Source organism: Hemicordylus capensis, chromosome 1, assembly GCF_027244095.1.
Source record: "Hemicordylus capensis ecotype Gifberg chromosome 1, rHemCap1.1.pri, whole genome shotgun sequence".
Taxonomy (NCBI): Eukaryota; Metazoa; Chordata; class Lepidosauria; order Squamata; family Cordylidae; genus Hemicordylus; species Hemicordylus capensis.
In genome coordinates this window covers 274,531,501-274,554,778 of record NC_069657.1, presented here as the reverse complement: position 1 = coordinate 274,554,778, position 23,278 = coordinate 274,531,501, and the positions used below count along the sequence as shown (strand labels likewise).

At 46.0% G+C, this 23,278-nt stretch overlaps 1 protein-coding gene across 4 annotated transcripts in view; it reads right to left on the bottom strand.

Moving 5' to 3' along the window:
* Positions 1-11,474: 11,474 nt before the first annotated feature.
* Positions 11,475-23,278, bottom strand: part of LOC128343844 (uncharacterized) — a 31,460-nt gene continuing 19,656 nt past the window's right edge. Inside the window, exons 1-3 of one of the 4 annotated variants that reach the window (XM_053293302.1) lie at positions 16,005-16,144; positions 14,999-15,060; positions 11,475-13,476 (exon numbers count right to left, since the gene is read on the bottom strand). In XM_053293302.1, coding sequence (XP_053149277.1) covers positions 11,600-12,598 — 999 coding nt within the window. In that variant the 5' untranslated portion in view covers positions 12,599-13,476; positions 14,999-15,060; positions 16,005-16,144 and the 3' untranslated portion in view covers positions 11,475-11,599. Of the gene's footprint in view, positions 13,477-14,998; positions 16,145-23,278 lie in introns of those variants that run through there. The other 3 variants (XM_053293281.1, XM_053293297.1, XM_053293288.1) reach the window with 3 other exon arrangements.

Genomic DNA, 23,278 nt, shown 5'->3' with positions numbered 1-23,278 from the left:
TAGGAGCATGGAGCATTGGGCGGAGCCGGCTTGGCCTCCAAAAAGATAATCGTCAAGTTAATGAGCCATGGAATTAAGCCCCACCCTCCGCCGCAGCTCCCATTCCAGCATCATGCTGAAGGCCTCGAAGGCCGCGCAAGACACTGAGCAGCCCATGGGGAGAGCCCTCTCAATGTAATATTTTCCCCCAAACGCGAAACCCAAGAGGTCAAAGTCATCGGGGTGGACTGGCAGCAGCCGAAAGGCTGACTCTATGTCACACTTAGCCAGCAGTGCCCCAGGCCTGCAGGCCTGGACCATTGCCGTCACCTCATCAAACGAGGAGTAGTGCAACGAGGAGTAGTGCAACGAGGAGTAGTGCACCGAGCACAGCTCAGCCATCATTGTATCATCATTGATGAGCACACTCATCATTGACTGAGGTGCCCTTAGGGTATGAGAGGTGGTGAATAAGCCTGAACTCGCCAGAAGTCTTCTTAGGCACCAGTCCCAGAGGCGATATCCTCAGAGTCCGCAGAGCAGGCTCGCTAAAGGGGCCCAAAACGCGGACCAAGGCCACCTCTTTATTGATCTTCCTGAGCACTATGTGCTCCATTCCCTTAACTGATTTCAAGTTCCTAGCCAGAGTAAGTTTTCGTGGAAGCTGGCACGGGATCCTAAAGCCTTCCGCGAAGCCGGCTTCTAAGAAGCAAGCGCGCTCCCCATCCGGGTAGTCACGCAGTAGCCTCCTAAGCGCAGAGATCCTAATTGGAGTGGGCCCCCTTTCCAGGGACACCCCCTTGAGCAGCGGAGGGCCCCTTGCCTCCTCCCGCGTGGGGGCCCCAGTTACCTGGTCTAAAGCTCTTCGTTTGCGGGCAGCTAATCCCCGCGTGCCGCCCCCGCAAAAGCCACACCCGTGTCTGAATTTGCAGGGGGAACGAGCACACTTCCCACTTCTGTTGAACTCCCAGCATACTAGGGGACTTTGAACCCCCTGGGCGCCGGCGGAGGAAGTCGCTGGCGCCGCTGGGGTCCTGGAGATCAAGTGCCCGCTCTCAGCGCATCCCCCAGTAAGAGGCCTGGAGGGTGTCATGATTCTGAGCCAAAGCTCAGAATGCTGCTTTTCCCAAGAGATACACTGGTAGTTAGATGTGCGCTCCCTGAACACCTGGTCGCAGGTCTCCCAGGAATTGCCCGCAAAATCCATGAATGCCAGGGGCGTAGCTAGGGGAGAGGGGGCCCGTGTTCATCCCTTTCTCTGGCGGCCCCCCAGAGTATGGGAGATAATGAAGAAAATAGGGAGGTATGGAGCTGGAGGGCCCCCAGGAGCTGGGGGCCCGTGTTCTTTGAACCCTTTCATTCAATTATAGCTACGCCCCTGATGAATGCCCTGTGAATGGTGTCGAAGTACTTAATGAGGACGGGGCCTTTTTCAGGGTACTTCTCAGTCACCACCCCCATGTATATAGTGAAACCGGAAACCCAGTTGTTCCAGTTACACTCGATGGGCTTTCTCTTGGTCCTTTCCTTGTCCCTTTCTTGCTCCCCCTCCTTGCCCACGGGCTCGGGTTCCTTGAAGAGCAGCTGGAACACTTCTATGAACTCACCCTTCCAAATGCGCTCTTTTACGTTTGGAAGCAGATGGTCACCCAAGGGGACCGGCCCCCCGTCAAGGCCCCCACTACCACTGCCGGCGGGCACGCCCACCAGGGTGGCCCATGCCCCGGGCTGCCCCGCCCCACCCACACCTGATTACACATTGCGTGTGGGGAGTCCCAATTCATCGGCCCGGGGAACCACCCGAAAGGCCCGCCTGGCGGGCTCCATGGCAGACCCCAAGGCCAGACCCCCTGCGGGGACTCACCACCTTGTCCCGCCTGTTCGTCGGAGGTGTCTCCCGCTCATAGGCATAACGATAGGGGGGGCAGGGGGGCACGTGCCCCAGGCGCCACTCCCTGGAGTCACGTGGGGGGGCGCCAAAAAGTGCCCCCGCCAATCCCCGAAAATTTACCGGAATTTTTTAAATTGTTGTTTGAATTGCCGCCGCCGCCACTCAGAGCAACCGAGCAGCAGGCTGCAGCCAACCGCACCACCAGCCGCCTGCCTCTAGAGAAGCCCAGCGGGCGGCGACTGCGAATGCAAACCAAAACCAAGCTGCCTAAAAACGCTTTCTCTTACTGAAGAAGGCTTTCCAGTCAGCCTCCCTCCCTAGTCCATATGACCTGCTGCGCCCTGGTTAGCATAGCCGCGCCCCGGGTGGGCAAAGCTAACCAATGGGGAGACGAGGCTTTGAGAGGAGGCAGGCTGGGCAGCTGCAGCGTGCTAGGCGGGGCTGAGCGAGTGGTGGTGAGGAGTGTGCACGGCTGGCAGTGGCGACGGCGCTGGGCCAGTCCAAGAGCCAGCGTGAGGGAAACACACGGAGAGGGGCGGGTTCGAGGGGATGGGGTGGCCACGGCTCTTGCTGTCCCTCGCGCTGGAGGAGGCTCCAGAGCCGCCAGCGGCAGCAGCCTCCTTCTCTTCCTCCTCCTCGTGCCGGCGCTAGGGTGCCCTGTTTTGTGTTCCTGCCTTCTTCGCTCAGTCAGTCGGGTAAGGAGAGAACTGAATTCGGCGGAGGCCAGCGCGAGTGGCGGGGGTTGGGGTGGGGTGGGGAGTGGGAGAGAGTCAGGTAGCCGCGTCCCCGTCCCATCCCCGGGTTTCCTTCAGGGTGCTCGGCAACTCCTACGTGGGGCGGCTGCTGCTGCTGCTGCTGCTGCAGTGGGGTAAAGCCTGGGGAGTGAGCGCCGCTGGGACTCCAGCCTTTCCTTCCGTTTGCCTGGTTTAAAAGAACAAACCTCCCCCCTTTTGTGCCCCTCCCTGAGTGGTTCTCCTCTCCCAGCTCATAACTTTGCAGCCGGCTCAGGCTGCACGTGGCAGTGGAGCGGAGGAGGAGAGCCGCGCGCCTTCGCGTTGTTGGGCTGGGGCTGCAGCAGGCAGCAGAGGACACCCCGGCCGGCACATTCGGCAGCTGAGCCTCCTGTGTCAATAATGGCTAAAAAGCTGCTGCACCTTTCTGGCTTGTTTAAGGAAGTCTCCTTTGTAGGGCTGGGCAGCTGCCGAGGTAAGGCTTTTTGCTTTCTCTTTCGCTCTCAGTCTGACTTGGCACACAAAGACTCCCTCAGGGAGGGAGAGTAAACATGCTTTTTGAGTTGGCAATGGCATAAGACAACAAGTGTATGTGGAGGAATCTCTCTCTCTACTCCTTCCTTTCACTTAGTTCTGGTTTTCAGTTTGAGATTTTATGCGCTAAGCTAGTATGCTTGCTCTGGGCGAGGGAGAGTGGGATTGTTGGAAATAAACAAAATAAATTGCAGATTGTATTTTAAGAGAGGGTGTTTTGGAGATCTGTTTAAAAGACCACCGTTTGTTTTCTAATTACAACGTTATTTATCGCTGAAAACATCCTGGGATTATCCATGTATTGTGAGTGAATCTGTGTTTTCTAATACTGCAAACTAGAAGAGGAGTATTAAGTCTTTACATATGATTAGCACTTCACAAATTCCTCAGCTCAAATGGTGTTAAAAAAGTAAACAAAAATTCCCCTGCTGGGTCAGTGTAAAGGTCCTTCCATTCCAGCATTCTGATTCCCACAGCAGCCAGACAGATGTCTCTGGGCATTCACAAGCAGGACAAGAAGGTGACCTTCCCTTGCTTTTTACCAGTATTTAGTTTTCAGAGTTATACTGCATTTGACCTTGGAGGTTCTGTTTTGCTTGTGTGGCTAATAGCTGCTGTTAGGTGCATGAATTTATCCTCTTTAAAGAAGCCATCTAAGCTACTGGAAATCATCTTGTGACAGTGAATTACATAAGCTAATTAAGCATTGTTTGAAGGACCTGTTTTTGCCATTTCTGAATCTACATAAGCCAACTTCACAGGGTTGTTGTGAGGAAAAACCTAAGTGTAATGTAGGATGTATCATCATTCATCGCATCATAATTCTGATGTTAGGGATACAAGCCAACTTCACAGGGTTGTTGTGAGGAAAAAACACATGTGTGTCAGTCAGATGTATGTTGGGGGGGGCGGTGGGGGGGCGCAATTTCAGTGCTTGCCCCGGGCGCCGTTTTCCCTAGTTACGCCTCTGCTCCCGCTGCGGGTCCCGCGGCTGCTGCGCTGCCCCCGCTGGGTTCCTCCGGAGTCTTGGTGCCAGCCAGAGCCACCATGGAAGCCGTGGCTGCCTCAAGAGCTGCTAAACAATCAGTGAAACCCTACATCAATTTAGTCCGCTTCGCTGCCCTAGTCATTTTTTGTGAGTACGCGGGAGGGGAGGGGCCCCGCTCCCCGGATGTGCCTGCCCGGGATGGACTCCCACCATCCCTCTGCCGTGCCTCCCGCTTGCCAGCTATGGCTTCCAGCCGGACGATCAGGGCCTTGATAGCCCCCAGCTCCATGTCACGCTCATCCTTGGAAGAGGAGTCTGGTTGAGCTGTGGGCCCCTTGCGCGTTGTCGCGCGTCTTTTACCCTTCCCCACCGGCGCCTTCTTGGGACCCATGTCGTGCAAGGAAGGGCTGCATGTGCACGCGCCGCCAGGCCCTAGCACCCCGTGAAGACAAAAAGGTGGGGTGAGAAGCTGGATCTTAGCGCCCCACGCACCAGAAGAGGAAACTGGAAGCGCCTGATCTTTTCCCCCCAGGCCGAAGTGTGCACCCCCCTTCCCAGGCCTTATAGCCGGCCAGCCCCGCCCCGTGCAGGGACCCCCAAACCTGAGCTGGGTCGCCCCGGCTAGCGGCTCCACGAACTGTCCCTGAAGAGTCCACGCAAAGGGGCCAGAAGGCGGGCGAACTTGGCCCCGAGAAGGTGGGTGAACTGAGCCGGTTGGGGGGGGGGGCAACACAGGCAGGCATCCAGGTCCGACCGCCCCCTCGCCCTGCTGGCCAAGCTACAGCCCCCGGGCAGAACAGAAAGATGCACAGGCGAGGTGGGTGGGCGCTGAAGGCCCAACTCTCCGCCCCCGCTGCAAGAGCTGCCGCCGATGGAGGGAGGTTGGGCCGCGTCCGCGTTCCCCAGCCGCCGCCGCACAGGGCCGCGGGCCTCCAATAGGGGGCCTGGCTGGACCTTGATCGAGCCCGCCAGGCGGGCCTCGCTCGCCCTCCGCGCCCGGGGTGCGAGGAAGGGGGTGTCGCGGGCGGGCCGCGGGCCCGACTCTCCGCACGCCTGCTGTGCCGGGCCTCGGCCGCAAGAAAGGGCCGCCGCATGGCCTCCAACCCAGGCCGTGTGGCCCAGCAAAATGGCGCTGGCCGGGCCGGGCCTCGCTGGATGCGGGCAGGCTGAGGGCCCAACTCTCCGCTTGCTCCCCTCGCCGGGCGCTCCACTAGGCCAGGCCGCTCGCTATTGCGGCCTAGCCGGAGCTCGTCCCGGCGCGTCTGACCTCTCCGAATGTGAGAGGCAGACTGAGCTTGCGCAGGCGTGCTGCGAGCTCAGCACTTCCGGTTTAAACCGGAAGTGCCTGGGAGTCAATGAGTATCGGCTCCCAGTCCCACGTGCTCTCTGGGAAGGGGGCTGGGACAAATGGGCTGTGCCGCGGACGAGCAGCGAGCGGCCTCCTTTTCGATTGCTTTTATTACATGAAACAGTAGTATGCCTACATATGCTATTTAAATAGAGTTCAGTACAGATCAAGGCCGTATGTTGTGCAGGGCTGGATTAGCACCATATTGTAATCTTAGTATGAGGCTTTTGTAGATTGAACGGGAACAGTATTCATTTCCTGCTGTTTTTCTTCTCATCTATTTTGTTTAAGAAACAACTTAGCTGCTATTTGCCCAACTGCACAAAAATGCATTTCACACTGCTGCTGCTATTCAACCCCATATGTTTGTTAGTTTTTACTGCACAAAATATGCCTAGCTGCACATTAGCAGATATGCCTTCCATGCAGGATGAAGATGAGACAACCAAGGCTGCAAACAAGATGAAGCAGCGCCCTCCTTTTACCCTAGGATGACTGGTGCCCACGCTTGGGCCAGAAATGTGGCTGGGTGGGAAGGGGCACCACAACCCCTCCAGCCTCAGCTCACCGGGCACAAGAGGTCTTGCAGATGGCGTAGGCCTGTAGTAGCACTCCAGCAGGGTGGAATTGTGCTCCGCATCGCAGCAGTCGAACTCCGAGGGTGCTGGGGGAGAAAAAATTAGGAGGACAGGCAATGAGGGGGAGGGGAGGAGAGTTGCAGGGTGGGGAGTTTACTGAAAGAGAAGCGGCTCACGAGATACTGAAAGAGAAGACTTTGCTCCTTATAGTAAGCGCAAGGACGTTATTGCCCTCTCGCCTCTGGGCGTATCTATGTAAAAAATAGCACCTACTGAAATTGGGCCCCTGTCCAAACATCTGACACCTATCTTTCACATAACTTTACCATAATATGAGAGCAAAAATATGGTAGACATACTAATTGGTGCACTTAAATGCATATTATGTAAGGCTAAACGGTGCTGCCTGGATTTCTGGGAGAGGTGTAATAATGTGAGCACCCTAGATACAGAGAGATGGGGACAGTTCCGAATTTCCAAAATGGGAGGTGTTTGGTTGCCAACTCTGACTGAAGCTATTGCTGGAGACTCCCCCCCCCCCAATATTTTTCACAATATCAAGCCATGACAATCGCCAGGGATTGCTTTCACTAATTCCCCAGGGGAATTTATGCTGAGTCCTGGAGACAGCCCATGCTGAAGATTTGACAACTGTGCCTATCTGCTAATCACCTTGAAAACCATCCTTCAGTATGTGTGGGATGGGGGTGCTTGTGACTACTCAATGGAGAGGGGATGGCACTCTGCACATGCTCAACAACAGCACCCTCAGTTCTCACACCACAGATTCTGAATCGCGCTTTTGAAAAACACTCAGACACAAGACAGAGGAGCTAACTGGGCAATAATGAGGTAACCAGTGCATGGGGTGGGGGTGGGGTTATGTTGAAATAAAATGTGAACAGCGGTGGGGACCTGGTGTTGAAGGGGAAGGAAAGGGGGTGATTCTGAGACAGCAGGGGTGGGGGCAGGCAAGAAGAGGCATGGTTCAGTGCGGGCAAGGCAATGGTGCTCTGGACTGTGCTCGGAAGGTCTCCTGGGTCCAAGAGCTGCCGCCCCCCCCCCTGCACTTACACATCAGAGCATCCCATCCTCTCTCCCAGCACGCGCCCCTCTGCACCCCCCTCCTGACTCACCTGCACATGCTGATCACACTTGAGAAGATAATTGGGGGGGGGGTGGCTCACATAGTCGCACACACTGCCCGTGTGGTGCTGCGAGGGGAGCTAAGGTGCCCCTCCTTGCCTCCCTCCACCACTAAGCGGAAAAGGTCCCGGATGCCGCCACACTTAGCTTGAAGCAGAATAGTCTCTCCCACCCCCCTGTTAATTAACTGGCCCCAGGATCTATGCTCATACTGGTCTGTTTGTCTGAAGGCGAGGGGTGCTGTGGCGATGCTGTCTGTGAATCCCCATCCACGAGCCTTCCCAGGTGGAAACAGTAGCTTTTTGAAGGAACAAAACCTGCCAAAACTTTATAAATATCAGATAGAGCAACTAAACACATCGATATCAACTATGGAACTTATAGAAGTGATTAACCGAAGTAAATCGGGAAGAGCCCCAGGGCCAGATGGTTTACCAACAAGTTACTGTAGGACTTTTAAAGATCAGTTAGTGCAACCATTACAAGAGACTATGAATGATATTCTTAAGAAAGGGATAATGCCGGACTCAAGGAAATATGCAAATATTACAATAATACCCAAATCAGATCAAGACTTAACACGAGTAAAGAACTATAGACCCATCTCTCTTTTGAAAAATGATTACAAATTATTTACAGCCATTTTGGCTAATAGGCTTAAGTTGATTTTGAATGATTTTATACATGAAGACCAGGCAGGACTTTTGCCATCATCATCAATTTTATTACAGCCATTGACCAGCAAAAATAGAAGTAACAAATATGTCCAATATAACAATCAATAAACAATGTTAAAACACAATTAAAAAAAACATTCACTCATAATAAATTTCTTAAAAACAAGAAACAGCTCCCGCAATTAAGCGCTTAATTGGGACCTTAACCTAATGGCAATATAGAAAAATTTAGCTACAATTTTTGTAATCTCAGAGTTTAAATCTGCGAGACAATAATATGTATAAAAAAGCTCACACCTTCCAGGAAATTTGAATAACAGAGGGGAAATAAGTTCTTCTCTGGCATCCTGATACAAAGAACAATTTAGCAAAACATGGGTGACAGTTTCCAGGAGGCCAGCACCACAAGGGCAAAAAACCATAACAGGATGATCTTTAGCAAACCTCCGTTCCAAAAGAGAAGAGGGCAACATGTTTAACCGGGCCCGAGTAAATGAAACCCGAAATGTAGAAAAATGCAGCATTGTTAAATAATTAGCACCTCTAAAGATTTACTGAATTGTCATTTTGGTATAAATTCTGGCATAACGTTTTTATGTAGAACTATTTCATATGGTGTGTGTGTGAGTTTTGGAATAGATAACTGCTTCGCAGAAGATATGTCGAGAGGGTAGGTGCAGGCATAGCACGTTAGGAGAGTGTACAGATTTTATTTATTTCAAACTTTCCTATGTATGATACTGCAGCTTTTATTGTATTGTTCTTCTTGTAGTTTCTTTTGATGCTACTGATGTGACGAGATGTATCGTTTTCTGTGTGGTTCTGTTGTAATGAGAGGCCGTTGGCTGTAATAACAATAAAGTAAAGTAAAGAATAGATAACTATACATGGTGCATATATACTTCTTTATGTATATGGTCTGTGCACATGGAGACTAGGCAGGTCTGGCAGAAGGGAGGATCCCACGCCTGCTCTTCCTCTTCCTCGTGGCATGCGCAGAATTGAAGGTTTTTGGAAGTAAGCACCTTGATTGCAGTGTGTGTGGGGGGGGGGGCGTGTTGACTGACAGTCACGGACCGATACTCGGTATGGGGACTGGTGGTTGAGAAACCATGTTATAGAGGACAACACTGATCTGACCTGGGCACCCAAGCCGTCAGTCCACTTGACCGGAGAAGGCCGCACCTCCAATTCTGAGAATGGAGTATATAGCTGTTCAATACTAGTTGATTTGCCAGGGAAATTTAAGTGCAGCTCCCCAGGAAGATGATTGCTCTCAGGGCGACTGACTATTTTAAATTCCACAAGATGTATAAGAAGAGGAGCAGAGATCGCTATATAGTCAAACACAGAAAGATGAGAACCAGACCAGTAAGTATACTCGATTGGGTGATCTTCAATAGTTGCACCATTCAGCAGGTGCAAATTTAATTCATCAAATGTTTGAATTAAACATAGACCCACAAAGTTTCCTACCCTATCCTTAAATTGATGAGCAATCAAGGGCGGGGGAATTTCCTGGTCCGGTGGAAAGCACCTAAATTTGGTAAATAACTTTTTATTATCGTTTCCAAGTCTGGCATTGGAATCCCCAGCAATTACAATATAAGCAGGAGGGAAAGAGCCTTGTAGCTCCTTTATATAAACTTTCAGTTTGTGCCATATACCTTAATTTGGGAATTCTGACAAGTAGGAGGAATATAAACATTTATGAATATCAGGGACATAAAATTAAATTTAAGCACCAGGGCCATAGCCAAATTATCACAACTAGGTAAGGTGGAAATATTGGCCTTGTTGGAGGTATTAACAAATATACAGAGCCCACCATAGTGGCATCCTCTTCCACCTCCAGAGGAGGCACTGACTGAAAATGTGGCAAAACCGCCAAGGTAAGGCTCTTTAGTCATCCATGTTTCCTGAAAAAAAAGAAAGTCTAAATCAGCAATGAAACTAACAAATTCAAGATCGGTCAGCCTAGCTTTTAAACTGGCCACATTCCATGACAGTCATTTTAGGGGACAGACATGCAGGCAATGTCAGTCTGAATTGTCAAAAGTAACTTTATCGTGGATGGTGGTCTTCGAAGGCGGGGGGCGGCAGCTGGAGAATTTGCAGTGGGTTCCTGCTCCATCAAATTCAGACCAGGAGAAGACTATTATTAAAGATATAAATTCATTGAAGTGTAGATCAGAAGCGAAAGGCAATTTTAGAACTTTTAAAAGTGAGCCAGCATTCTGTAAATAAGGAGGGTCCTACAAGTGGGAAGTCGGCTGTAACCGCAATTGAGGAGAAATTGTGGCCAAAAATTAATCCAGCAGTAGTCAGGGCAGAGATTAAAGCTGTTATAACAATAAAACAGTACTATTAACCAGGCTAATTCTGTGGGAGGCAGGAAAAGTGGAGGTTTTTTTTAAGTGGATCCACAGACCTCACAAAGGGAGCTGATTTTTCCTCGCCATCTTGACACCACACCTTAAATGTTTTATCTGCAGCTTATATCTGGTAGACTTTTTAGTTTTTAGTTCTCCGTTTTTAGCTGTTAACTTTTAATTTGAAACTTTAAAAATTTGTAATTTTAAATGTGGTTTTAGTCTGGTTTTTTAACTTGTTTAACTTTATTTAATGTTTTGTTTTAAATATATCCCTTTTATGCCCTCTCCCCTTTTATGCCTTTATGCTTTTTTAATGACTTTTATGCCTTTTCAAGCTTTTTATTCCCTCATGCCTCTTGTGTACTTTCTATTATTTTTATTACCATATGTATTTTTGCTTTTAAATGTAAAGTAAGGTAAAGTGTGCTGTTGAGTCGGTTTCGCTCCTGGTGACCAAAGAGCCCTGTGGTTGTCTTTAGTAGAATACAGGAGGGGTTTACCATTGCCTCCTCCTGTGTAGTATGAGATGATACCTTTCAGCATCTTCCTATATCACTGCTGCCTGATACATATGTAAGGTAAAGTGTGCCGTCAAGTCGATTCTGACTCCTGGAGCCCACATAGCTCTGTGGTTTTCTCTGGTAGAATACAGGAGCGGTTTACCATTGCTTCCTCCTTTGCAGTATGGGATGATGCTTTTCAGCATCTTCTTATATCGCCGCTGCCTGATATAGGTGTTTCTCATCGTCTGGGAAACATACCAGTGGGAGGATTCAAACCAGCAACCTTCTGCTTGTTAGTCAAGCATCTCCCCGCTGCGCTACTTAAGGTGGTTGATATATATGTTATCACCCCTTATTGCTTATGTTGGTCCAGGAGCATAATAAAGATTGATGTTGATGCTGATTTTACATTGTATGTGTTTTGTTGATGTTGTGAGCCTCCCTGAGCAGTAATGTACTGCAGGAGTGGTGTATAAATACTACTACTACTACTAATAATAATAATATATGTGTGTGTGTGTTGTTTTCTGCTTACTGCTCAGGGCCCTTTTTGGGGGGCAATTGTCCCCACATATAGAGGGGGCCCCATCCAAACCATGGTTCAGTATTTGAAATCATTCTGGGCAGTAAAACTAATAAAATATAACTCCAGGATTATTATTTATTATTATTTATTTCATTTATTACATTTATAAACTGCCCCATCCAGAGGCTCTGAGCGGTGTACGACAACTTTTAAAAAGACATAAACCCCACAATTAAAACAATGCTAAAAACAATATAAAAACAATTAAAAAATGATTAAAACTATTTAAAACCAATTAAAATACATTTAAAAACAACAACACTTTACAAGCCTTGGAAGGCCAGGCCAAATAAATAGGTTTTTAGGGCTCTCTTAAAGGCCAACAGCGAGCCTAAACTCTGGATATCTGCCAGGAGTGCATTCCATAGACCAGGAGCAGCTATACAAAAGGCCTGGTTCTGAGTCGCCACCAGACGTACTGGTGGTAACTGGAGACGGACCTCTCCAGATGACCTCAATGAGCGATGGGGATCATACCGTAGAAGGCGCTCTCTGAGGTAACCTGGACCGAAGCCGTTCAGAGCTTTAAAGGTAATAACTAGCACTTTGTATTTTGCCTGGAAACATATTGGCAGCCAGTGCAGCTGTTTTAAGACAGGCATAATATGGTCTCTCCGGGTTACCCCAGAGACCAATCTGGCTGCTGCATTTTGAACTAACTGAAGTTTCTGAACTACGTACAAAGGCAGCCCCATGTAGAGCGCATTGCAGTAGTCGAGCCTGGAGGTTACCAGCTGATGCACCACTGTTTTGAGATCATTATTTTCAAGGAATGGACGTAGCTGTCGAATCAGCCGGAACAGATAGAAAGCGCTCCTGGCCATAGCCTCCACCTGAGATACTATGGTGAGGTCTGGATCCAGGAGCACTCCCAAGCTGCGTACCTGTTCCTTCTGGGGAAATGTGACCCCATCCAGCGCAGGAAGATCTAACTCATCCCTTAAATTCCAATCCCCTACAATGAGCACCTCCGTGTTGCATGGATTCAGCTTCAATTTGTTATCCCTCATCCAGCCCATTACTGCCTGTAGGCAGGCATTTAGGGAGTGAATGCCATTTCCTGATGATGAAGATGATGATGATAAGGAGAAATAAATTTGGGTGTCATCAGCATACTGATAACACCCTGCACCAAATCTCCTGATGATCTCACCCAGCGGTTTCATGTAAATATTAAAAAGCATTAGTGACAAAATGGAGCCCCGAGGGACTCCATATAATAGCTCCCATTTTAAAGAGGAACTGTCACCAAGCTCCACCATCTGGAACCTGCCTGAGAGATAGGAGCGGAACCACTGCAAAGCAGTGCCTCCTATCCCCAACTCCCCCAGGTGATCCAGAAGGATACCATGGTCGATGGTATTGAGCGCCACCAAGATCCAAAAGAACCAGCAGAGTCACACTCCCTCTGTCAATTCCCTGGTAAAGGTCATCCATCAGGCCGACCAAGGCAGACTCAACCCCATAGCCCGCTCTAAAGCCAGTTTGAAATGGGTCTAGATAATCAGTTTCTTCCAAAACTGCCTGGAGCTGGTTAGCCACCACCCTCTCAATCACCTTACCCAACCATGGGAGATTGGAGACTGGTCTATAACTGTCCATCACTGAGGGATCTAGGGAAGGCTTCTTAAGAAGTGGTCTAATAATTGCCTTCTTCAAACAAGGAGGCATCCTACTCTCCTTCAGCGATGAGTTAATGATATTAACTAAGCCATCCCCCACAATCTTCCTGCTAGATAAAAGCAGCCAAGTCCGGCAAGGATCCAGAGAACAAGTGGTAGGCTGCACCGCCCCAAGCAGCTTGTCCATGTCATCAGGCATCACAGATTGAAACTGATCCAATCTAATACTACAAGAGGGATTGCTGGACACCACCTTAATTAGACTCTGCAGAAACAGTGGAGTCCAAGATTAAGAGTTATTAAGAGTTATTTCAGTATTTAGGATCCCCGCTCCATTTACAAGGTCATTGACTTCAATGGCAATGATGTTCTTGTTGTTTTGATCTGGAAATTTGATCAGGGCCCATTAAGTCATAATCTTCTCCTAGCTTGGCTGATAGCAGAGGTGTAGCAAGGTTGGCATTGGTCCTGGGAAATGAAGATGAGCCTGCCTTCTTCTCCCCTGCCTTATGTCTTTGCTGCAGAAGAACAGTAAGGATATAGTGAAGGACAAAACATTATTGGCATGCTGGAGCAATCCTATGCAAATAATAGGAATGGTAAACTTTATTTGTTAGCCACCTCATAGCAAATCGTTCTTTGGGTGGCTCACAACACAAGTAACAACTCACACTCCACATGCATGCAGATAGTTTCACACATACACTTGCACTCAGGAACATGTTTTAACATATAAACCTACTACAGTCACTGCATATATTCCTAGAACATCAACAATGATACTGTCTTTCTTAATTTGCCTATTTCTTTCTCTCTCTCTTACACACACACACACACACACACACACACACACACGCTTCTCATGGGAAACCGAGTCCCAGATTTTGCCCGAGGATTAAGATTTAAACTGAACCTTGTTGCTACAGTGTATTGAGTGGGGGCAAAGAAAAGGAATATTATGGTTTTACCCAGTTCTTTTTAACAAGGACATGATTCAAAAAGTGTCTCTAAACTGCCTTTAATTGAAGAACCTTTCAACTCTATTTCAGCTTCCGGAGTGGGGGAGGAGTATCAGGCAGCATCCCACCCTCTTTCTCTCCTCATAACTGGCTGGTGCTCAGTGACATTTCCCTGACCGTTGAGCTTGCCAGTCAGATTGAGGGTGTGGTGGGCTTAACTTAAGAAACTTCTGAAAACACATCTCTTCACCCAAGCTTTCTTAGCTTTTTAAAACTTGTTTTTAAATTGTTTTGGCTATTTAATTGGTATTTTATGATGTTTTAATTGTTAATTATTATTTTATGTAGTTTTATAATTTCTGTTTTAATTGTTAATTGATTTTAATGGTGTTTTAATGTAAACCGCCCTGAGCCTTTTGGAAGGGCGGTATAAATTTTTTAATAACAAACAAACAAACAAATAGTACATACGTGGGGCCGGGGCCAGGGCTAAGTGAGCCAGTTGCTTGCCCTTAGTGCTGGCAAAGCTGATGAAGACTAATGATGTTACTGACTGGTGGATTTGCAAGCACTGTGGGCAGACAGCTCCCCCAGCCCTGACCCCATGCGTGTCGGCTCTTTGCCAGCGCTGGGGAGGGAGGGAGGGAGGCAGGCAGGCAGTCAGGCATGTAGGCAGGTGGCTACAGTGGGAGCCACCAAAATAGTAAGTCCCCTGGGCCCCCTTCAAAGAATTTGGTGGCACCTATGGCGCCAATCCCACCCCCCAAAATGTGGGCAGGACAATGTTCAGTTATGGAGCACAGGCCCCTTCAGATTTGGCTACGCCACTGCTGCCTTTGTTATATTGGCAACAGGAGACCAAGCAAGGTTCATACAGGCATATCAAGAACAATAAGCAATATTTATGCTGGCTCTAGTAAGCCTTTTTTTGGACCAGTTGGGCTCCTGTAGTTGCCTTGCTGCTTTGGTTGATGGGTAGAGTTTTATTTCATAGGTATTATGCAGGAACAAACTGATTCCTGTTGATACAGAATATAACAGCCACTTCCAACAACATATCTCTTCATTTTCTAATACTCACACAAATTCAGAGGATGCCAATAGCACACGCTCATGCTGAAGACTCACAATTCCATCAGTGTTCTGAAAATATTCAGATCTTTATCTTTCAATAATAAATTATTAACATACTGTTCTTTTAATTCTGATGTCAATATAGATGGTTCTTGAAAAATATGCACATCTACCATTTTTCCCCCAGAGGAAAAAAAGCTGAGACAGGATGCAGTGAGAAGAAAGTGGTGGCAGGGGTGTAGGGTGTCTCAAAAGACATTCTGCCCCTGGGCCTCGCACAGTCTTAAAAAGGCTCTGCTGTGGCTACATTAGGGTTTCATAGGCATATATTAAATAGAATTTTCTCTCAGTGAATGTGCCCAGTCAAAATCTCTTGTGTAATAAATCTGCCTGGTTTATGGCTGTCATATATCAGAACTGCCATGATGACTTGGTCTGTGACTTAGGCACAGAAATGGCAATAACTTACCTGAGTCACATAAACAGAACATTGCAATACTCCACCTGCCTAGATAAACTGCATGCTATCAACTATAACATCTGCTTAGAAATTTTATTGGTATATCTCCAATCCAGAAGATGCAATATTCAAAGAGCCACAGGTAAAACACATTTTGTTATCTGTTTTGCTTATTTCACAGAACAGACTGAAATGAAGACATCAATACTTGGAAAATCAAGCCAACAGTAGCTAGCATTTTAGTATGACCTATGTTTCCTTTTTTGAGTTATATATATTTGCTTAACTTATTCTTTATAGCATGATGGGCAGAAGTTAATGGTGAATTATATTTCTCAGAATGACTACAGTGATGCCCAAGACCCCATATGAAAGGAAAGCAGAAGGTACAGAGGCAGTCCAGTGGGGTGTATCTTTCACTGTGAGCATTTTCTGCTGTCTCCAGGTACCCGGAACGTGGGATTACAACTTCCAGAGAAATAGCAGCATTCAAGTGATTCACCCCTTCTTGTTTCTAACATCACTGCAAGAGAGAATGGAACATTGGTCTTACTCTGAAGGGTTCTTTTTCCCTGTGCCTGGAGCTCCTCATTGACGGGTTGTATGGTGAGCATGCTCAAGACAGGACTATATATATTTTTTGACAGACTATCTTCCTGCCACTGGATGGCGCCCTATCCCAGTTCCAGGACTGAAGCGAAGAGAAGCACTGTGAAAAGACTAAATTGCCAAGAAAGCAGAAGACACGGAACACATCCCAACTAGGAAAGAACAACAGAACCATTTAGTTAGTGAAAAAACATTGTACAACCAATTAAGGACAATCCTTAATATCTAGGATCCCTGGGAGCTGACACCACCCCAACATAACCCCAACCCTTTTAACAACGCTTATTGAGATGCAGGGAAATGCTTGGCTAACATGCAGAAGGTTGCCGGTTTGAATCCCCGCTGGTACTATATTGGGCAACAGCGATATAGGAAGATGTTGAAACGCATCATCTCATACTGCATGGGAGGAGGCAATGGTAAACCTCTCCTGTATTCTACCAAAGATAACCACAGGGCTCTGTGTGCACCAGGAGTTGAAATCGACTTGACGGCACACTTTACCTTAGTGATATGTATATCTAGGTGGGCATGAGGAGCTCTAGGCACAGGGAAAAAGAAGGTCTTCATGGTACGACCAATGTTCCTTTTTCTCCTGTTCTGAAGCTCCTCATTGAAGGGATATGGCCAAGCAGAATGCCAGTCTACCGAGGTGGGAGGGGGGATGGATGTACCTGTACCACTTGCTGTAAAATTCTGTGCCCAAAAGCTGCTTGTTCAACAGCAAATGAAGAAATCTTGTAGTAACGAATTAACGGTGTAATGGAAGCCCACGTAACTGTTCTACAAATGTCTAGAAGAGGCCCGTGAGCTGAAAATGCAGTTGAGGCTGCTGTGCTGTGAGTGGAGTGTGCCACTATGCCGCTCGGGGGAGGCAAATTGAGGATACAATATGCTAATATGATGCAGGATCTTATCCATCCTGATAGAATAGCCTTGGAAACTTTGAGACCCCGTCAAGACAAATGAAAAGAAACAAAAAGAGAATCGGATCTATGAATATCCTCTGAGCGTTTTATATACATCCACGTGGCCTTGCAGACATCGAGCTTATGCCAGAGTTTCTCCTTATGGTGAACAGGAGCTGGACAAAAGGACAGTAATACTATATCCTGGGAGCGGTGAAGTGTTGTGTTTACTTTCAGTATGAAGGTAGGATCTAGCTTGAGTATAATAACTGAATCCTGCTGGAAAATGCACAGCTGCTTACAGACTGACAAAGCCCCCAACTCCGATACTCTTCTGACCAACGTGATGCTGACCAGAAACAGGACCTTATATGACAGAAGTCTCATGCTGATGGAAGACAGAGGCTCAAAGGGTAACTGAGTCAGTGAATTAAGCACCCTGTTCAGATTCCACGATGGGAACCGCTGAATAGGCAGTGGTGCCAAATTTGAAACTCCTCTCAAGAATTGCGTTATGAGGATGAAGTGACAGAGTTTTTGAATCTGAAATATCTGAAACTGATGCCAGGGCAGAAGCTTGTCTGCATAATATGTTGGGTCAGAGGTGTAGGTCCATCCCTGACTGAAGAAGGGCAGGACTGAAGAAAGGAAACTCCGAGCTGGTGGCAGCGGTCCTTCTGACAGCGTTGGGGAACTTGGGAGAGGTGCGGGGGGATTGCATGGACCAGCCAGTTCCCCCTCTGTGCCCTCCACCACCAAGTCAATTGGCCCGGATGCCCAATAATCGCCCACCGGACACAGGTCATCCCACTCCCCGAAGTGCTCCTCTCCCTTGTGCCATGGCTTTGTTTTTCGGCACAGATCTTTAATTAAGAGACATTCGCTGAGACGCACTGTATGCTGAGACTTCTTTTTCTTTTTAGCTGCTTCATCGTCATGCACCTTAAGGTGCTTCAAAGCAACTTCTTTGCTGCCTTTTTTGCAATCGGTGCAACCTCCACCGAACAAGCAGGCAAAATGGTGGGAACCAGGTGCATCTGAGAAGCCAATCGCACCTGAAGTAACTGAAGCCCAGCTGAGCCAATTTTTACGTTTGAATGTGGCCTTTTGGAGAGGGAGCCCTTCAACAGCTCCTCTGCATGGACTTGCTCCATAGCAATCTCCTTCAAAACAATTTAAAAGCGGGGGGGGGGGGCATCTGACAAAATAACAAGATCATTTCGAGTAAGAATAAACACAATAAGACCTAAGGCAGCTCCCTTCCCACCTTTGAACAATCTAGGGGGGAGGGGAAGGAGGAGAAGCAGAAAGGTTGATTAAATAGCCCAAATAGGCTTAAGAAATTAAACTAATTAGAATAAACTTGCAAAATGGCTGAAGAGCTATTTTCAGTGTCCTGCAAGCTCGAGCAGACAGGACCGGAACTAGGATAGGGTGCCCTCCAGCATCAGGAAAATAGCCTGTTAAAAAATACAGTCCTGTCTCGAGCATGCTCACTGTACAACCCATCAATGAGGAGCTCCAGCACGGCGGCGGGGGGGAGTACACATACACAGGGGGGGAAAGAGTGCAATTCCTGTTGGTGGGAAGGCTTCACCACCACAAGCATGATACAATATATTATCCACTTTGGAAAATGTAGTGCTTCTGCATCTTTGTAATATCTATGCAAATATAATAATTCCACAGCAAAGTTGTATTTGCATATTTGACTGTAATGACTGAGCATGGATTGAAAATTGTGTGCATTCTGATTTTCTTAAAGAGATACTTTTGTTGAGGCTTCCCTTATTTAATGAGACACGATTAATTTCCATAGAATAAAATTCGTTACTCATGCACAATGTGTAAAGGCATAGAAGAGTTAAGATATGAAAAATGCCTGTATTCTGTTCAAAATATCAGGACAATTAACTACATATTCAAATAATTGAAAGTCTCTTCCTAGGCGTTTTTGCATAAACTGCTGAACATTTTGCCTACAATATAGAAATTGTCTAGGAATGCAAAAATGACATCCTTTTGTACTAATATAAGTAAACATTTCATTGCTGTAAAATACAATGGCTGATATGTTGAGGAAAACTACTCAAAGTAGTCCCACTAAAAGTAAAAGGACAGGTTAGGCATTTGAATTTGAATTACTTAGAGTAATCATGTCAGCCACAAGGCATATACTGTATGCAGTTCTAGTAATGTTAATACTTTTTAAAAAGTGTTTATTACAAAGAAATATCTGTATAAAAAAATTAGCCCAGTTTAATGCTTGCCTCATTCATTTTCTCCTCCCCCTTCCAACAATTCTCAAGAGGAAACCCATTTTTCAACTAGTTGTTATAAATAATATAGTCCCTGTCAGTTAATCATGAGGTGTATCATGGGGAACCAAGGGTTAGAACCAAAATTTCTCCAAAGTGGAACTTGAAGAGTATTCTTCAAAGAGAAAGAGAAATTTGAAAATAATTTCAGGGTTTCTCCCAAAAAGAAACTTCAGATATATTTTTCACATGGTTTCTCCACATCCCTCCTGAACCTAGATGAGCCAGGGCCTTACCCAGTTGTTCTGAGTTAATGCACAAAAATATAGTGGCACAAGACGTTAATATAGTTCGAGGTTCCCATTGCCTAGTCCTCACCACGGCTTGAAAATAGAGTCCCTTTGCTTCTTCTACAGTGTACTTAATCAAAACTTGTCTTTAAAACGATTTCTAGTCTTCACAGTGGAGGGCAAGTGTTAATGGTTTAATTATTGTTTGTTTAGTGGGATTCTAATGATCTTGGCATGGTCTCAAGATTTTTAGCCAAGGTTCTTGTCAAGTGATATTATTGATGATTTCCTCAATAATGAGGCACAACGACAGTCGATTATAATAAAATGTATTAAAATGTGATAGTTCAGAAAAGGAGGATACATTGGAAAATTTGGATCGGGGGGTGGGGGTACTATAGGATGTTTCAGCTGTTAAGGTGGCTGAGTGATGAGCAAAGTGTGCATGTCCCAATTCACAATGCAATAATTTAACTGCCCAGGGATGTTCTGAAGTTGTGGGAGATATATTTTGGTGTGTACATTAATTATTCTGACTATGATAGGGAGCCACCATATTATAGTGGTTAGATTGTTGGACTAGGACCGGGAAGACCTGAATTTGAATCCCCATTCAACCATGAAACTCACTGGGTGGCTCTGGGTCAGTCATGTATCTCTCAGCCTCATGGTGTTGTGAGGATAAAAATAAGCATGCACACTGCTCTGAGCTCCTCAGAGCGGGATATAAATTTAAATAATGATGATGATGATGATGATACAATATGTGACATAGTCCATGAAAAGTATTCACATAATCACCATTGAATTTTAAGTGCAAAGCTTTAAAAATATTTAAAATAAACCTAAAAATAAGAAAGCCAGTCAGCCAACCACAGATTTTGAAAGCACCTGCCAGTACAAAAACATTCCTGATGTTAGGTATACCATCAACACAAGAGAAAGAGCAGTCAATCTTCAAAAAGGTGTCCCCCCCCCCACAAAAAAAAAACCAACAGAGAAAATATGAAAATAATATATCTAAAGATCCAACATATTTCAGCAAGCTGCCTTCTCTAGGGGCACAGAGAGAATGTCATCCAATGGCATTGATTCTCACAAATTGGGACTCATTTAATCGGCAACTTGCCCAGGCAACTTGCAACTTCTTGTGGGGAGAAGAAGGCAACTTGCCCAGAGCTGCAGCTAGGTAATTTTGGACCTTGGACCTAATGAACTTATGAGGGATCCTCTGCAAAATAAGCACCCTCTCCATATATATACATTTCACTACCGACCACAGGTGTGGGCTGGAGTGCATTTGGGGGTGGGGGAGGACTTCAGAACCCCCAAAGGATCCATACATCTTCTTCTCACCATAAACCCACAGATCTGGGCCAGTATGCATTTGCCCCTCCTCAAACAAAAAACACACAAGCCCCAGTGGATTCACATAGCCTCTTGACCCTTCCCAAACTAACTGGGACACAACATGTGTCTCTTGCTCCACAGTTAAAAAACAAAACCAACTTGGACATATAGTACATTTGTAAGGAAAGCAAATTAAAACTGCAACACATGTGCCTTGCTTCACAGTTCTCATGCAGACCTTTTGGATCATAAACCAACTTGAGTCATGGACATGTTGACAGCACAATCTTTGATCCAGAAAGGTGTTTTTCTTGGAAGTCAACCACTTAGACTTAATCCTGCTAGATATTTATCCCAAATTACAGTCTCCAAGTATTGTAGGATGTTTACACTAGCCCGTTTTAAATGAACTATCGCAAGGCTCGAAGGAAAATTCAAGAAAATCCCATATGCTCAAAGACTTTGCCCTTGCCCTTGCTGTTGAAACGACAGCTCATGTCTTACTTTATTGTGAGCTGTATAAGGATTCTCACCGGTTTTACATTTCCCTGCTTTTAACTAATTTCCCAGGTCATTCAGATTTTTTATTGAAGTGTTTTGTTATCAGACATCTGAAACATCTCTAAATGTCACCAGGTTCTGCTTGATTGCCAGTAAAATCTGGCATGTATTTTGCATGGGCGGGGGGGTGGGGTTTACGATATAGCACTGTTCGCATTGTTAGTGTGTTACTGTACTATGCCTAATTGCTCTGCTCTCTGACCTGTACTGTTATTTGCTGGTCTGTGAAGATACCAATGAAGATTGATTGATTGGAACCAACTTGAGCATAATGCATCTGTTTGTTTGTTTTTTTAAAAAGTTGTGTATTCAAATGTAACAGTTAATTTCATTTTCACTAGTTGTGAAGTACTCTATGGAGAGAGATAACTCTTTCTGGCAGCTTTACTGCAGTAGGGAAAAATTCCGTTAAATATCACAGGATTGATCAATTTCATCTTATGTTATGAAAAATTGAATAAAGTTATTTTTTAAAAAAAAATGTGTGCGTGTGTGTATCTTATGTTGTGAAAAATTGAATAAAAAGTTATTTTTAAAAAAGGATTGACCAATTTCCTTGAAATGAAAATACACAGACTCCTGCCATCTTGGACTACAGGTGTGCCCAATTTCAGAACTCTAAGCTGAGCCATTCTGGAAATGTAAAGGGTTAAGCAAAAGGAGGGAGGCATGTTGCCCTTTTTTAAAATGATGGCAAAGGGTGGAATCCTTCACATGGGGGGTGGAATTATGGGCTGGGGTATGTGTGGCTTCAGTTCCAGAAGTATTTGTAATTTTCTGCCATGAAATAAGCCCCTTATAGGATTCTGACTAATTTTTTTTGAAGTTTTTTAAATTCAAAAAGTCATTTTTAAAAAGCAATGGATTGACCGATCCACTTCAAAATCAATATAGAGTCCTGCTGATCTGTTCTACATCTGAGCCCAATTCCAGAACTCTAGGACAGAAATGGAAAAGGGGGTGAAAAGGTGGGTGATGTTTACCCTTTTTTATGAAGGTAACGAGCGAATTCCTCCACATGAGAGTGGAATGATGGGCCAAGGGGGGCTTCAGTTCCAGAACTTTTTGTAATTTTCTGCCATGAAACAAACCACTTATAGGAATTTTTTGAAGTTTTTTTTTTAAATTCAAAAAATCAACTGATCTGCCTCAAAATCAACACAAGGTCCTGATAACCTGTCCCTACATCTGTGCCAAATTTCAGAACTCTAGGCTAAATCATTCTGGAAATATAAAAGGCAACAATAGAAAAGAAACAATAGGAGGATTAGCATACTTTTGCAGAACTCAGTCCAGTGCCAAAGAAAATAGCCAAGATTTATAGAAAGAACTTTCCTGACATATCATGAGCTATGATGCAGGACTGAATTTCTCTTTATGCCTTTCCATTCACAAGATAAATGGTATAGTTTGGGACAATTTCCAGAAATCAAACATTTATTTAAAAGAATGCAAGGATCAGGGGTCTGTTATATTGATGTACTATTGTAATTCATCACTACAGCACAGTTCAGTCACATAACAGAAAACTCAATCTCTAAAGCTCTGGAGACTTTCTCTGAAGCACATTTAAATCTAGAATTAGCTTACTTGTGATGCTTTTATATAGGTTAGGAATGGATGCCATTATAGGAACTTTCTAGAAAACTGTCATCTTCAAAATAATATCCATGGACATTAACCCCATATAGGTTCAACCCAAGTCCCATTGGTACCCGAGGCAGCATGGTGAACTGATGCTTCCCTTCCGTGTGCAAAGTGCTCCAAGCATAAACTCTTTCCCAGCCTTGGTCATCTGGCCTTATGTGCCTATTGAAAAGGCAGGAGGCTGGAATGAAGCCGCAGGCACTG